This window comes from Pogoniulus pusillus, chromosome 35 (assembly GCF_015220805.1).
Source record: "Pogoniulus pusillus isolate bPogPus1 chromosome 35, bPogPus1.pri, whole genome shotgun sequence".
In the NCBI taxonomy this organism is placed as follows: domain Eukaryota; kingdom Metazoa; phylum Chordata; class Aves; order Piciformes; family Lybiidae; genus Pogoniulus; species Pogoniulus pusillus.
In genome coordinates this window covers 9,984,541-10,000,802 of record NC_087298.1, presented here as the reverse complement: position 1 = coordinate 10,000,802, position 16,262 = coordinate 9,984,541, and the positions used below count along the sequence as shown (strand labels likewise).

Here is a 16,262-nt window from a genome sequence, read left to right as displayed (position 1 = left end):
GTAAATACAGGACAGACTTAATTCTAATTAGCTTGAATACAATTAACAATAATAATGAAATTTTTGAAAGGGTAGAGGTTTAGTTACTGGAAGCCTTTGGATTGGCAACAGTCATGTTCCAAAGGGAATGTCTCCTTTGATAACCCAGGATTCCATGCTGTGATTACAGCTACTGCTAACCAGAGACTTGGCCTAGGAAAAAACTGTTTGAACAAATTCTAGGAACTTCTGGGTTTGATGGACCAACCATTAAGTTGAGCAGGGAAAGAACAAAACCTAACTTGTGCAAACATAATCAGATATATTTTAATATCTTTTCTGTGCTATGCCCTTTTAGGTCAACCTTAAAATGAGAGAGATAACAGAGAAAGAGATTAAATTAAAACAGCAACTAATGGAAAGTCCAGGGCACCAAAAGGTAAACCAAATTTATCTTCAGTTGTAATTTTGTGTATTGATGGATTAATGGATTTAAATACAAACATCTTAGTGTTCTTTTTGTCAGAGATATGAGAGGCATCCAGTGGTTGAAATTCCCAAAATTTTGTGCATGCAATCTGTTCTGTGTCTACCATCAGTGTGCCCTTCCTTACCTTTCGAGCCCACTGATATCTTCTGACTTCCCCTTCAGTGTCAGTTGGACTAAAGTAACTCGTTTGAACTGAGAAAACTACTTGTATCAACTTTGTGTGGGTAAATATGACTCTGCTTTCACAGCACAAAATATATGTTATATATTTTGAAAGCTCTCAGGGCATATTCGTTTTGCATGGGTTAATTGTCTAATGTATACTCAGAGGCTTATCCAGGTTCTATCTTGTAAGCATACTCTTGGCATTCAGATGTTAAATGTGTGTGTTTGTAGTTTTCTCCGCCTTTTTCCCTTGAATTTATATCACAATGCACTAACACTGCAAAATATAGTACACTTTCATTTGTGGAGCATGTAAACCACATTTTTTTTTTCCTCAGACAACGTCTGTCAGCTCCCTGAGCTCCTAATTTATGATGCGATGAAGCCTTCAATTCTTGCCTCGAATTAGCATTGCAGTGCTAAGGGGCTAAGAGTGCGATACATGAACACAGCACAATTGTTTAACTTCTGTGTTGGTGACAGATGATTTTTCTGTGCTTTTTATGCAAAATAACATCACTAAGGGGCTAAAGAGCTGTTTAATTTATAAGTTAATGTGTGGTCTGAAGGATCTCTTTAACAACTTGACTCTATTGAATTCTGAGTCTCATTTTAATACTTATAAATCTAGCTTTCTAAGCTGGAAGCCCTCTAAACTATGAAAGTGTGTATTGCTGAAGTGCATTTAAGTACTACTGCTTTTAACTTGCATTGCTGATGTTCCTTTCCTATTCCTACATTCCTTTCCTTGCTTCCTGAGCAGTCTCCTTCCAAATGGTATTGGAAATTAGTACCTGTAAGTGAACTACTTTTACACCAGTTGTCATCCACAAAACCATGGCTTTTTCAGTTTCTTCAGAGTGTTTGCTTCCATTACCATGCTTCTTAGATGGTTTTTGAGGAAAATAACCAACCACTGCATAACCTTTTGAGTCAGCAGGCTTAGTTTTCATAACATGATTTCTGCACACTGTACAGCTGTAGTATAATCACTTTACAGCATTTCAAAATTGTTTTCCCAGTGCAGGAGGGAGGGAGCTGGAATAGCAGCAAAAAACCCTAGAGAGCAAACAGTTGAAACAGTTGTGTTTACTGGTTTTGTTGTAAGCAGGCCATAGATCACAGCACTAAGGTGATGTCAAGGCTGGTTGGTTTAAATGGTTGCTTAGTCTTTGAATCCATAGTTAAGGTAGTCAGATGTTTGCAGCTGTTCATTATATAATGCTCTTACACCTGCTCTGGTTCAGGTTTGTAAATCTGTCCAAACCAGAACACTGTTATTCATTGAGATGAGGTTAGAAGATTGGACAAACCAGTCTGGAGCTGCTGGCAGGGTGGCTGGAACTGCATGCTGAATTAATAAGACCGGAGCTGGCATAGTGAGAGTAGTGACAGCTTCCCCATCAGAAAAAAATACTTCTTTATGGTGGTGTGAAATGGAATATCAATTCCACTATATCTAAAAAACAACACAATTGTATTTCTAGTATTCAAGCCTGCTTTCTTTTGGCCGAGTTTCCTGGCTTTATTTCAACTTGTAGAGATTTTAGTTTGTTCCTCTGCTTTCCTTAGCCTTGATGCCCTTTCTCCTGCATTTGCTGGATTTGGCTTTTTTCATTTTCTCTCTGGGAAGATGAGAGCTGTTGTCCCATCTGTAGATTCCAAAGAGCGGTGCACTTGGAAAAGGCAATGTGGTGGGACAGTCACTTTCAATCTCTTTGCCTTTCCACAGAGAGCTTGGTCCCATTCCTCTGCCTTATTTATACTTTTGAACCAAGTGTATGGACTGCAGTAAAAGCTGAAATACCTGAAATAAAGGACATTTGAGTGGGGACCTGCAGGCTAATAGGCTCTGTGAGCCCTTGTCTTCCAGCCTTGTTTAATGGCCTGATCCGGTATGTGATGAAGTATTGACTTAATGCTTATCACTTACCTTCTAGTGTGCTCAAAGATCACATCTGTGATTGGGGCAATCATTTGATAGCCTTTCCAGGAAGTTGAGTAGGTTTTTGTTTTGTTTAGAGTTAACTGGGTGAGAGCAAAAGAAACTACAGAAATGGAATGGACTTACAGGATGTCGTTGAACTGTGGGAGGACCTTACTGTGGCTATTCAGTACTTAAAGGAGCCTGTAAGAAAGATGTGAACAATCTTTTTAGAGGGTCTGTTGTGACAGCACGTGGGGTGATGGTTTTAACCTAAAAGAGTAAAGGTTTAGGCTAGATACAAGGAAGAAACAGGTTACACTGAAGGTGGTGAGACACTAGAACAAGTTTCCCAGAGAGGTTTTCTAGGTGAGGTTGTCTGGGGCTCCGAGCAACCTGCTCCACTTGAAGATGTGCTTACTCAATGTAGGGATGTTAGACTAAAGGTCCCTTCCACCCTCAGGAATTTTCTGCTTCTTTGAAGTTGTTGGTAAATAGAGCTTAGCTCACTGGTAGAGCAGTAACATTTAGATTACACTGCTTTACTGACAGATGCTGTAGTCTCCATAGTAATTGTCAGCCGATGTCGCTTGTGTGTTTCTTTTTGATTTTCTATTTTCTTTAGTACAGAATTACCTCTCTTTCAGTAGCACCCATTTCTGCACTTTAATGCATACAAATATCATTAATTATATGCATGGGGGTCAAGAAACCACAAAATTCAGCTTAGGAAATAAAGAATTCAGAATTCTCAGTATTAAAAAACTGAATGATGAAGGGAGTATCACTTGAGCAAAAAATAAGGGATGAAGTTCATTAAAACTTCATTGATAAATCTGTGGTTTTTTTTTCACCAAAGCTAAAATAACCAAGGAATTCTTGTAGATTTTTGGTTCTCAGAGTGTAGTTGGTTTAAATTCCTCTTAAACCTTTTGGAAAGGAAATACTTGTACTAACTTTACATACAGGAGGGATTAGAGTTTTAAAAACAAACTTCTGAAGTTCATCTTTAAGATGCTTACTTCAACTAAGTGGATAATGATGAACCTTTTAAGCTAACCAGTTCACCTCGGTGTGCATCCTCATTTTATCAGACTTAATGACCACATTCCCAGTGCATAATGGATGTTGCTAATGCTTTTGATTTTGATTTTTCATGTTTAATCACCATCCTGTATCTCACTGTTTCTTTCTGTGTAAGCCTGATCTGATGCATGCCGTATCGCACTGCATGCTGGAACCAGTGGAATATGCTCGTGTGGTACAGTATGATTCACATTCCATTACATATTTGTGGAGTGCTCCAGGCTGGGGGGAAAAAAAACCCAACAAATTAATTTACACCTGGTAAAAGAATGGGGAAAAATAGGGGTAGCTTGTAGAGGTAGCTTTTAGAGTTGCCTGCCTTTGCCAGGAAAACTGAATGTGTTTATATTTGTGCGAAATGAATAAATGAAACTGGTTCTTATTACCCTGATTAAAAGTAGGCTTCGTTCCTTTGAACAGATTTTTTTTCTCAGCCTGTGCCATCCTAAACTGACACCCATGAGAGTGTGTGTGAGTGGGTGCTTCCTGGAAGGTGGTGACATCCAGCTTGCCTCTGATGATTAATTACATTCTCTGTATAACTGCATGTTAGGCCAGCACATTGATCGAGACAGTTTGTTAAATGCTAGGTGATATTAATCACTGAAGTGTAAAAGGAACCTTTTTCCAGCACTGAGAGGTGTTCCTGCTAGGCTCTCTGCCTTGCTGCTCTCTTGCTTGCCTGCGCTTTGCTGCTCCAACCTGTAGATAGAGCCTTCTAGTCTAGCTGGCATGTGAGTGTCTAGCAACTAGCAACACTAAACTTCTCTTGCAGAGACTGCAAGAGGCAATGCCAAGATTTGTTCCATAGTTGACTGGCTTTAGCTACTCTTCAGCCCTGCTCCAAATGACACGAGGGCTAGAGAGGGGTGTGCAGAGAGTTTGGTTCTGCTCTGTAGTGCAGTCCAAGGGAGCCTTGCTGCTGATGTGCCAGGCCTGGTGCTCTTCTTGCTGACCACTTGTGGAAAAGGACACATTTTTTCTTTTGCATGCCATTAGTATTGGGTTCTGGCTTGACAGCCATAGAATGTTCTGAATCTCTCTGAGGGAGCTTTGCTGTCTGTGGACCTGATGGCAGGTCTGTGGATGTAGGTAACGTATGAGAAAGCACCAGCTCAGCTATTATTTTTGGCTGTGCTTTTGGTTTTGGTTTGTTTCTGCCAAGCTTTAAGCGTTTTCCTGTAGTTATCTATGTCTCTTTTCTTTGGATCTGCTGCATTCATGCATCTGTGTGGAAGGATTTTGACTTAAATTGCTTGAAACAAGTTAAAATGTGTGGCTGAAGCTAGGAGTTTAGCAGCATGGATTGCTTCCAGATACGAGGAGAGCTATTAAAAAGGGGAGCACTGAATTCTTCAGAATTGGCTTCCATTGAGAGAAAAATACAACCTTGGAAATTGCTTTTGACTTAGAGCAGAATGCTATAAAGGATCCACCGTAAAGAGTTTTCAGTGCTTAACAAAAATGCCCTTTTTTCCCTCTTCTCTTTTTGCCAGCATCTTGTGAACATCTGTGTTCTTTTGTCAGGTGCGTTACCGCAGAGACCATCTTTCAAGCAGGCAATTGCCTTACTTCCCTTTGCTTGAAGATTTGATGAAGGATGGTAGTGATGGTGCTGCTCTTCTGGCTGTAATACACTATTATTGTCCAGAGCACATGAAACTAGATGGTATGTAATAAAGATCACTAAAAATAACTAAAAATGTCTTAAATCTTGGGAATCTGAATTAGAAATAGATTAGCAAATTAAAACGTGGCACATCTAGTAGGGAGTCACCTACAGCAAGTTAGCTAGGTCACATATCATAGAATCAACCAGGCTGGAAGAGACCTCCAAGATCATCCAGTCCAACCTAGCACCCAGCCCTATCCAGTCAACTAGATCATGGCACTAAGTGCTTCATCCAGTCTTTTCATGAAGACCTCCAGGGACAGTGCCTCCACCACCTCCCTGGGCAGCCCATTCCAATGCCAATCACTCTCTCTGTGAAGAACTTCCTCCTAACATCCAGCCTGTACTTTCCCCGGCACAACTTGAGACTGTGTCCCCTTGTTCTGTTGCTGGTTGCCTGGGAGAAGAGGCCACCCCCCTCCTAGCTATAATGTCCCTTCAGGTAGTTGTAGGCAGCAATGAGCTCTGCCCTGAGCCTTTTCTTTTCCAGTCTGCACACCCCCAGCTCCCTCAGCCTCTCCTCATAGGGTTTGTGTTCCAGACCTTTCATCAGCTTTGTCGCCCTTCTCTGGACATGTTCCAGCACATATGGAACCTGCATCAGTGGATTTCAAAAGTAACTTTGATTTTGCTTTTAGAAGGTTCTGTTCTGTCTATTAAGAGCTACAAAATAGTAATTCTTTTAGAAATCTAGAGGATGTGACCTTTTTTTTGGCTCAAATAACTGAGCTTGGTTTCAGTAGACCATAACAAAGGACATGTCTAGCTACTGTTCACTGCCAGGCCTCATGTTCTGTAGGAGTACAGAATTTGACATTTTACAGTCTAGATCTTAAAATAGCTTCTGCCAGTCTTTGACAATTGTCACTCTTCAGCATATCAAGCAGGAGTTCTCTTTTACAGGAAATGTATTGTTTGTGGTTTGTTTTTTCAATAAGTCAATATCCTTGTTGCATTTTACTTCTACACATCAGCATTTTTATATTAGTTTTTAAATTCTCAGTTTTGTTGTACCTTGCAGAGCTCCTGAGTGGCTTCAAAAGCAGCCAGCAGTGTGTGTCTTAGGAATAACCTTTTAGTATTTGCAAATCAAGGTGTTTGGATTTAGTTGGTTTTGTATTTTGTCATTATGTGTATCATTTGTAACCTGCTTACCTCTTTTGCTGTGATGTACAGGATTCTGTCTGGATTCTGTGATGACTGCAGAATCTTTTATCTGTGGGGGTTTTCCCCTCCTTTTCCTATCCTTCTGGTACTTAACAGGTAGAGAAATGCCACAAGTATTAAATGATGGTGTATAAGCAGTCTGTGAAGCTCCTGTACTTAGTGTTTCTCTTAGTCGTGGATGAGAAGTTAACTCATTTCAGCAGTGTTGTAGCTTACTCATGTTTCTCACTTTCCTAGATATTTGTTTGAAGGAAGTCACTTCAATTGCAGACAGCCTCTATAATATTCAGCTTTTGAGAGAATTCTCAAATGAGTATCTAAACAAATGCTTTTACCTCACATTGGAGGACATGTTGTATGCTCCTTTGGTTTTAAAGGTAAGGAACATAACAAAGGCTACATTTTTAAGTAAGAGGGCTAAATACTAAGTATTTTGTTACTGTGAGATGTGCTTTTTCTTCCCCCGTCATAGCCTAACGTCATGGTGTTCATTGCCGAACTCTTCTGGTGGTTTGAGAATGTCAAACCAGACTTTGTACAACCAAGAGATATTCAGGAAATAAAAGATGGTAAGTTTTTAACTCTTGGTAGATGTTAGAATGTTCTTTAAAATGTTCTCTTACAATGAAACTGTTACAGTTTCCTTTGGACTTCTGATTCTTGTCAAACTTCTTGCTTGCTGGGATCTTTGAAAGCAGTAAAACAGGAAGGAAGTTAGTCCTAGATACATGTGAGTTCTGACTTTTTGGAATGAGATAGATAATGTTTTCCCTAGAGTCGTTAATTACTAGAACTTCCTTTCCTGTGAGGTCACTGTAAGGAGGGGGGTAGATTTAGGCTGAATATTAGAAAGAAAATCTTGACAGTAAGGGTGGTGAGACACTGGAACAGGCTGCCCAGGGAGGTCGTGGATGCATCCTCCCTGGAGTTATTCAAGGCTAGGTTGGATGAGGTATTAAGCAACCTGGTCTAGTGGAAGGTGTCCTTGTCCATGGTAGGGGTATTGGAACTAGATGATCTTTAAGGTCTTTTTCACCCCCAAACATTCTATGAATTGATATTTTAAATATACTTACTTCAGGTTTCATTTTGGTGTTGTGTTGTAAATTTTTCATTTGAATATACTGCAGTCTGGAAATGTCCTGTTCTGTTGACTTCAATAGCTAACACAAGTTGTGTTCATGTTAAATCCATGCACAGTTAAAACAGTGCTGCAGCAGAAGAGCAGCCGCCCCCCTGTTCCTATTTCCAATGCAACCAAGCGAAGCTTCATGGCCAGCCCTGCTAGTGCAGCTCCTGCAGATGTGCAGCCCTCACCTCAGGCAGGCCCTGAGTGCAGTAGATACTACCTGCACCCTGAGGAGTCCGACTATCTGTGAGTCTGTTTTGATGGCCTTTAATCTTCACTGGATGAGCATTCAGGTTTTGCTGCAAATGGAGTCCATCTGAGTTGCGTGCAGTCAGTCTTTACTGTGTTCTGAAGTGCTCTTTTGTGTTTGTTTGGCAAATGCCAATTAGTCCCAGCAGTAAATGTCACCTTTGCATTGCAGAAGTCATCAGTCTATCTTCTGTTTTGGAAGCATGTGAAATGTGATGTTCAAACAGCTCATCTTTACAAGCCATATCCTATAAATGATAATAAGGAAACAAACCTAAATAGAATCTAAGATACAAGAAGGTTAATTACAAAGTTTTTCAGCTGACCTAAGTTTGATGGCAACCAATAGGTTATTTCAGCTTTTACTTTACTATTTAGATAATGTACACTTGAAATCTGCTGTGTTTGGACACTTAAACAGTTTGATTTCAGTTTTGCTGTGGTTTTGTTAGATATGAAAGCTTTTTCTTCTCCTTAATTTCTTTAATGATATACTAGTGTTTTAAAGAGGGCAGGGGCTACTGTCACCATGGATACTGTGCAGCTACAGAATGTCTTTCATTGTAAAAGAAAAACTCTCATGGTAAAGGAATTTTTTTCTTTTCTGAATTAGTGGCAAAGGAGGAAGCCCTGCCTTCAGCCCTTCCCATCCACTGCTGCCCCTCAGGCAAAAGCAACAAAAATCTCTCCAGGGAGAAGACAGCCCTGGTAAGTTGACTTTGAATTTGTTTCCACAGACAGTCACCATCAATGTCAATACAGTAATGGAGAAGAAAATAGCCTAAGTTTGTGTATGTGAGTGATCTGAAATGGAACTGAATTGCTGTCAGCCAAGTGGTGAACTTGTTAAGTTTCAGTGATGATGCTAAAGATATTTAGAGAAAATTACTGGATTTCTGAAATATTTTTCTCTCTCACAAATTAGCTTTTTCTCAGAATCTCGAGTCAAGAAATTGAGACTAATAAGTCAGTTCTGTGAAAAGAAAGGAAAAAACCACTAGTTAAATGTCTTATGAATCTTAAAGTTCTTGGAAAGTCAGGCTCACATCCAAGCATGACAAACTCACTCTAGTACTTGACATACTTTGCCCAAACATTTTTATGTTTAATTACTGGCAGCTTAGGGTTTGTTCTTACAGAAAGATGCTCAGAGTTTCCTTTCGTTTAACAGCTAAGCTTCAACTTTCCAACTGTTTAGGCTCTAAACATGCAGTGAGGACTGTTTTTCCTTTCATCTCTTTCTTCCTTTTTAAGATTGTGGGGCTGATGGGGAGAGGAAATTGAAGAGTTGCATGTTTGGTAATCCAGAAATCTCAGATATGTTTATGTGATCACTTCCTATTGTATTCCTGTTTCAGACTTTGGTTATTATTTCAGCAAATCTGTTTACTGCTGCCCTCTCTTGGTGAAAGAGTTTATTATGTTTGCTCTTCAGTCGAGTAAAAAAAGTTTGAAGACAATTCTTAAATGTAACAATTTAACATCTTCCAGGTCATAGGCATCGTTCTAACTCTCTGACCCGTGTTGATGGGCAGCCACGAGGTGCAGTCCTTGCATGGCCAGAGAGGAAGCCCAGGTAACAGAAATGCTTTTCAGTAGTGCAGTACTGTTTCACAAAAGCATACTGTGACAGTTTTGTTGTGGTAATGTGGTATCACTTGCTTAAAATGGAATGAGAGTCACAGAATGACCTTTGAAGGTCTAGTCCAAGCCATCTGTACTGAGGAGGTTGGTCAGATCGCTGTCCAACCTGACCTAGAACGTTTCTAGGGGACATTTAACACCTCTCTGCCAGTCACTAGTTTTGTTTTTTAATGTGCATTTTAAGTGATCACTTAAAAGTATTTGCAATGCTAAAATCAATGATTTAAATGCTTTTCAGTAAGCACTGTTGGAAATGGAAATATCTGAGGTTGTTGCCTAGTACTGCTGGTCACTTCTGATACCAGATATATTTTCCAGTGGAACAAAAAAAAATTAGCTGTGTGTATCACATTTCTTAGATCAATAAATTCTAATTTTGTTTGTGCTTAAGCATCACAAAATTATTCTTATCTTTTCTAGGCCTCTGTCTCAGCCAACACCATTTGCTCTTCATCATTCTGCCAGTACTGATGTGGACCCTGGGTCTGGTGATAGCATTAGTCTGGCCAGATCCATCAGCAAAGACAGTCTTGCTTCAAACATTGTTAACATCACTCCAAAAAATCAACCCCATCCTCCCTCAGCAAAAACCAATGGGAAGAGCTTGCTGAACAATGTGGAAATTGAGGATGAAGATGAGGAGCTTATTGCAATAATCAGATCTGAAGACAGGCCAAACCGTGGTGATCTTGAGTTGCAGAACGCCTCAGCCAGGGTGCCCAGCATAGTTACAACTGCATGGTCTCCAAAGACTCATAGCGAGACTTCAGAAGGCAAGCCAGAGAGTTTTTACTTGGAGCCTTTAATGCCTGCAGTTCTAAAACCAGCAAAGGAAAAACAGATAATCAATAAAGAGGATGAATGTGGGGAGGGGAAGCAAAGGAGTTTTATAGCAAAGAGATTAAATGAAGGACACCTGTCTTTGATCCGCAAGAAAGCGAATAGCAGTCATGGTGAGCATGACCTTAATAGGACTTTTACTCCAATTTCTAGTACTGATTTCACTCCAGTTGCAGATCCCAGCCCTGCAGATTCAGCAGCACTGCTGGAGGCAAGCTTAGAGGCTTCCAGACCTTTGGCTAGTAGCAGTTTAGATCCTTCCACTCAGGAGCTGCCCACTGGAGGATTTTTTCTTCATGCTGCTAAATCAGATGATGACATAGCAAGCAAAGTCAACGTCAGTTATGCAAAAGCTCTCAATTCGCATCTTGCGGATACGACGTGGACCATGGTGAGACAGGACTCCGACTCAGACCTCTTAGACATAGAGGATGCTGACCAAGATTTGGTAGTCATAGATGACCACCCTATTGTTGCTAAATACATTGGTGAGGAGGAGTCTGCAAAACTGCAAGAGGATATGAAGGTAAAAGAACACGAAGATAAGGACGATGCTAGTGGCCGCTCCAGCCCCTGCTTGAGCACCATTTCTCAAGTCAGCAGCGTGTCGATGACGAGTGGCAGCGTTCGGATGACCAACTTTGCAGAGCGAAAGCTTCAGAGACTTAATAGCTATGAAACAAAGTCCAGCACAAGTAGTTCACAGAAGACCACACCAGACGGCTCAGAGAGCTGCCCAGCACCCCTGACCACGTGGAAACAAAAGCGAGAACAAAGCCCCAACAGACAAAATAAAGACAATGTTAATCTTTTAGCCTCGGAATTGGTGCAGCTTCATATGCAGTTGGAAGAGAAACGGAGGGCAATAGAAGCTCAGAAGAAGAAGATGGAAGCCTTATCGGCCAGGCAGCGACTAAAATTGGGCAAGGCAGCTTTCTTGCATGTGGTTAAAAAAGGGAAATCTCCTGATGCTCCGCAGCCTCTTAGACCAGAACACTTTGCAAAAGAGTTCTCTCGGCACAACGGTGAAGACTTAGATGAAGTTTCTTTAGGTTCCAAATCTGAGGAGTTTCTCGTGAAAGAGGAGGAGAGAGAAGAAATGCTGAATGATTCTCAAGAAGTAACAAAAGTGAAAATGCAAGAAAGCCTGGCTTTTGCTGAGCCACATAAACCAAAAGACTCTGCTGCTATGCATGACTTGGAAAAAAGTAAAATGATTTCTGTTGCCCTCCTAGAAGACAACGTGACAGAGGTGGATATAAACGAATGTGATCTCTCTATTGAAAAGCTAAATGAAACAATCAGTACACTCCAGCAGGCTATACTAAAGATTTCTCAGCAACAAGAACTGCTGATGAAATCTCCGACAGTGCCAACACCAGGACCCAGAAGTAACTCTCAGGACCAAAAGGTAAAACCATCAATTCATTTTGTTGAGCCCCTGTCTCCCACTGGAATGAACAGTCTTCGGAAGCCACCTCGATTTGGCCAAGGAAGGAGTTCTCGATCAGGCCGACCAACTGATCTGAAAGTCACTAAAGACAGACAGCAAAACTCAGCACGTGTTAAAACCCCGACACAGACCCTAGAAACCTTACCACACTTAAGACCATTTCCACCAAACAGCTTGGCTAAGACACCAACAGACATCAGTTTGGAAAGTAGCCCTGATCATGGAAGTGCTGCTCAAGAGAAGTGTTTCTTTGATACCTATAGACTTCATGATGAGAGCAATCAACGGGCTCTTGCTCTCTCCACCTCCAAAGATGCAAATATTATTTCTGAAATGAGCAATGAGGTGAATGACAGCTTCAAGGACACAGGCTTGAATTCTTCTGATGGCTCAGGAAAAGAAAATGTCCCAGTGGATGAGCCACTGAGAAGCAAAGCTAATCTCATTGAGGTAGACTTGTCTGAATTAAAAGCTCCTGATGAAGGAGAGCTTGAAAACCAGGACAGCTCTGCAGACATAATCAGTGAAAGTGATCAGAAATCTGGTGTGGGCTTTTTCTTCAAGGTAAATAAATTATTTTTCTATGTTTGGTTATTGTTACACATTTAGCTAGCTCTAGAACTGCTTTTGTCCACTGCACTCATCAGTGTTCTGGTGGAACATGATACATTTTGATTGTGGTATTGGCGGTTTTTAAAGCTGCACTGGAAAATAATTGCATGTGGAGTAGTAAGTTTTTGACTAGTGTATAAAATCCTGGTTCTTGCTAACCTGACTAGCAGCTAGGCTTAACTTTGCTTTTCTTCTCTTTCCCTTTTTTTCCTTTCCTGACAAAGAGACAAACATAGAAGTGTGTTATAAACAAGGCACAAAATTGCCACAGGGTGCAAAGGAAAGGAATCAGCATTTTGGAACCCCAGCATTTTGTGAATCTCTATCAACTGAACAAAATATTTCTGACAGAACACAGCTATCTAGCAAAAGCCTGCTGAGCAGGTTGGAAAACTTGTCAGAGAGCTGAGAGTCCTTTACAGCCAATTTTTTCTGCTCTTGAGCAGCTTAAAAGCCAAGGACTGTAATGGAGAATTCCTGTGTAGGGCTGTAGGTGCAGCAGTCAGGTGTTTCAATGGAATAGATGACTGGTATTCTTACAGCTTTTGGGTTTGCCCTATGAAGGTATTAAGAAAAGGCATTCAATTGAAGTATTTCTTTCTCATTTTGCACCTGACTGGCTTGAGGAAAGGGCTGATTGTTAAGCTGTTGGGTTTGTAGTACCCTGGTATTTCTTATATTGTTGGGTTTAAATAGTGTTTACTCCTCCTAGTGAAATTCAGAACTGCTGTGGGAACAGAGTATCTCAGCAATGTGTTTAGCAATGATCACTTCAAGTGTGTTGTCATGACAATACTTCTTTAATTTCTCTTTGAAGAAAGTCAAGTTAAGCTGTCTCCATCTCTTTGAATTTAACTTCTGGCTTTAGATACTGTAATATTGACTGACTCAAAGGTTATTGCTATGCTGACATTATTTGTGCTGTCCCTCCTGGTAGCGATGTTGACCTTTGTGGTTCTAGATGGTTTTGTGATGATTAAGCAAACAGAAACCAAATCAGAGCCAGATGAGATTCTCTCCTTAGACTTAAGGAAACACTAAAACTCTCTTAATTTTTTTATTAAGCAACAGAGAGTTTAATACAGCTCTGATTTAACTCTGCTCTAAAAAGGTAAAGATTTCCAACAAGAATTGCTTCTCTTTTCCTAAAATCTTCCTGGAATCCTCAGCAATCTTCTGATGTTCAGATTGAAGAACAGGGGGAGGGGGAAAAAAAATTAAACTCTGTATCCCCATGAAATCTGCAGGATGAACAGAAAGCAGAAGATGAGCTTGCAAAAAAGCGCGCGGCATTCCTCTTGAAACAGCAGCGCAAAGCGGAGGAGGCTCGGCTTCGGAAGCAGCAGTTGGAGGCTGAAGTAGAGCAAAAAAGAGATGAAGCTCGGTAATAGCAGCTGGAAAAGAATATTCCTTTTTAATCTTTAAGGTGAGGTCATTTGTTCTATGTTAAACATAATCTGTTTGCTTTTCAGGCGCAAAGCCGAGGAAGACCGAATACGGAAAGAAGAGGAGAAGGCTCGAAGAGAACTGATCAAGCAAGAATACCTAAGGAAAAAACAGCAGCAAATTCTGGAGGAGCAAGGGCTTGGAAAGCCCAAATCAAAGCCCAAAAAACCTAGGCCAAAGTCAGTCCATCGTGAAGAATCTTACAGCGATTCAGGGACAAAGTGCTCTTCCACACGTAAGGGGTTGGATTTGTTTGCTTTCGCCGAGTCTGTGAATCTGCTCCACCAGACTGTGTTCACATGTCCTCTTTTATTTTGTAGCTGATAATCTGAGCAGTGCTCAGTCTGGTTCCAGCCTGTCTTTGGCCTCAGCAGCAACAACTGAACCTGAAAGCGTACACTCTGGTGGAACGCCGTCTCAGAGGTAGACAGGGGGTTGATGGTGATGTGTGGACTTTTTGCTCTGCTATGAAATGGTGCTGGGAATCAGTGGGGTTTGTTTTACTTCCCTGGCATGAAGGCACAACAGTAATTGCCAAATTCATCTTGTGTTTTATCCGGCTGCCAGCTCGGGTGTTCTGGACAGACTTGCAGTTTTGTTTTGTTTTCTCCCAGAGGAATAATAGAATTTTGCTTTGATCATCTAGTGGGGAGAATCTGACTGCTTTGGGGGGAGGGAAAGGGACAATAGCCTGTTCCGTTCAGGGCCAGCAACTGGTGGATTTATTTTAAGACTGGAGGGGAAAAACCCAAAATCTTGGCACATCATTTTTTGTTTGTTTGTCTTCAGAGTTGAGTCAATGGAGTCCTTACCCATACTGAGCAGAAATCCTAGCAGAAACACAGAAAGAGACTGGGAGAATGCTTCAACAGCATCTTCTATTGCTTCAGTGGCAGAATACACAGGTGACTGTTTTGGTTGAGCATTGGTTATGGAACAGCAGGTGCTAAAAAGCTGTGATGTATCAGATGTGTCATTGTTAGCTCTGAGAGGCTGCCAGGTGTATTTTGTTCAGCTTATTGTCTCTGAAGTTATTGTAGAAAAATACTTGAGGGGTTTTTATTCACTTGGAATGAAAATGTTCATAAATGCAGGGCAAATAATTTTGATTTGTTTGTCTTCCTTAGGTCCAAAATTATTTAAGGAGCCCAGCAGCAAATCAAACAAACCCATTATTCACAATGCAATATCTCATTGCTGTCTTGCTGGAAAAGTGAATGAGCCACATAAGAATTCAATATTAGAGGTAAAGACTGAAATACAGAATTATTAATGCTTTCACAGTACGATGATGCTCGTTTCCTTATCCCCTTGTTGTACTGTAGCAAATGTCTATTCCTAACTACTGAGAATGTTTTTCTTCCAGTGACACTCTGGATTTATGGAAAACATAGAATCATGGAATTGTTTTGGTTGGGGAAGACCTTTAAGATCACTGAGTCCAACTGTTTTCTAACTCTGGTGCTAAATCATGTCCCTCTGCACCACATCTCTGAATCTTTTGTGTACCTCCGGGAATAGGGATTCACAGAAACATCCCTGTTGTCAAATCCCCTCGGGATCACCAAGTCCAACCTAGAACCCTACACCTTAAACCATATCCCTAAGCACCAACAACCTTTAAACACATCCAGGGTGGGTGACTCAGCGACCTCCCTGGGCAGCTCAACCACTCTCTCCATGAAAAACTTTTTCCTAATATCCAATCAATGCCATTGGCATGGACTGCACAGGGAGGTGGTGGAGTTGTCATCCCTGGAGGTGTTCAAGAAAAGCCTGGATGAGGCACTTAGTGCCATGGTCTGGTTGACTGGATAGGGCTGGGTGATAAATTGGACTGGATGAGCTTGGAGGTCTCTTCCATCCTGATTGATTCTATGATCTAAACCTACCCAGTCTCAGCTTGAGGCCATTTCCCCCTGTTCTGTCTTCAGCAACCTGTGAGAGGAGACCAATTCAGCCACATGTATATGCTTATTAGGTTTAAGGTTTTTTTGCCAGCTCTTCGGGAAGGTTGAATTTTTTTTTCCAACTAGAGAAACAAATCTCCATGATCCCAAGAGTTCAGCTGATAGGACTGAATATCCCAGTTGCTGATCCAAATGTTTCAGAAAACTTTAAGCACTGGCTGAGCTGTATTTGAAAACTTAAAGCTTGGCATAGCATGGGACTTTTCACTGTGAGGAATCTGTCTTTCAGTGGAAGAGGGTAGATTTAGACTGGAGATTAGGAAGAAATTCTTGACAGTGAGGGGTGGTGAGACACTGGAACAGGTTGCCCAGGGAGGTTGTGGATGTCCCCTCCCTGAAAGTGTCCAAGGACAGGTTGGGTTGAGGCTTCAAGCAGCCTGATCTAGTGGTAGGAAGGCTGAAACTAGATGATCTTGACAATCCCTCCCAATCCAAA

The 16,262-nt window shown here is 41.1% G+C and overlaps 1 protein-coding gene across 3 annotated transcripts in view; it reads left to right on the top strand.

The window, feature by feature from the left end:
• Positions 1–16,262, top strand: part of CAMSAP1 (calmodulin regulated spectrin associated protein 1) — a 45,034-nt gene that overhangs the window by 23,357 nt on the left and 5,415 nt on the right. For 2 of the 3 annotated variants that reach the window (XM_064171519.1, XM_064171520.1), the window contains exons 5-18: positions 338–418; positions 1,398–1,430; positions 5,172–5,313; positions 6,721–6,860; positions 6,956–7,052; positions 7,684–7,858; positions 8,475–8,569; positions 9,353–9,437; positions 9,926–12,362; positions 13,658–13,794; positions 13,883–14,091; positions 14,177–14,279; positions 14,646–14,761; positions 14,984–15,102. In XM_064171519.1, the coding sequence (XP_064027589.1) occupies positions 338–418; positions 1,398–1,430; positions 5,172–5,313; positions 6,721–6,860; positions 6,956–7,052; positions 7,684–7,858; positions 8,475–8,569; positions 9,353–9,437; positions 9,926–12,362; positions 13,658–13,794; positions 13,883–14,091; positions 14,177–14,279; positions 14,646–14,761; positions 14,984–15,102 (3,969 nt within the window). The remainder of the gene's footprint in view (positions 1–337; positions 419–1,397; positions 1,431–5,171; positions 5,314–6,720; positions 6,861–6,955; positions 7,053–7,683; positions 7,859–8,474; positions 8,570–9,352; positions 9,438–9,925; positions 12,363–13,657; positions 13,795–13,882; positions 14,092–14,176; positions 14,280–14,645; positions 14,762–14,983; positions 15,103–16,262) is intronic. The other variant, XM_064171521.1, reaches the window with a different exon arrangement.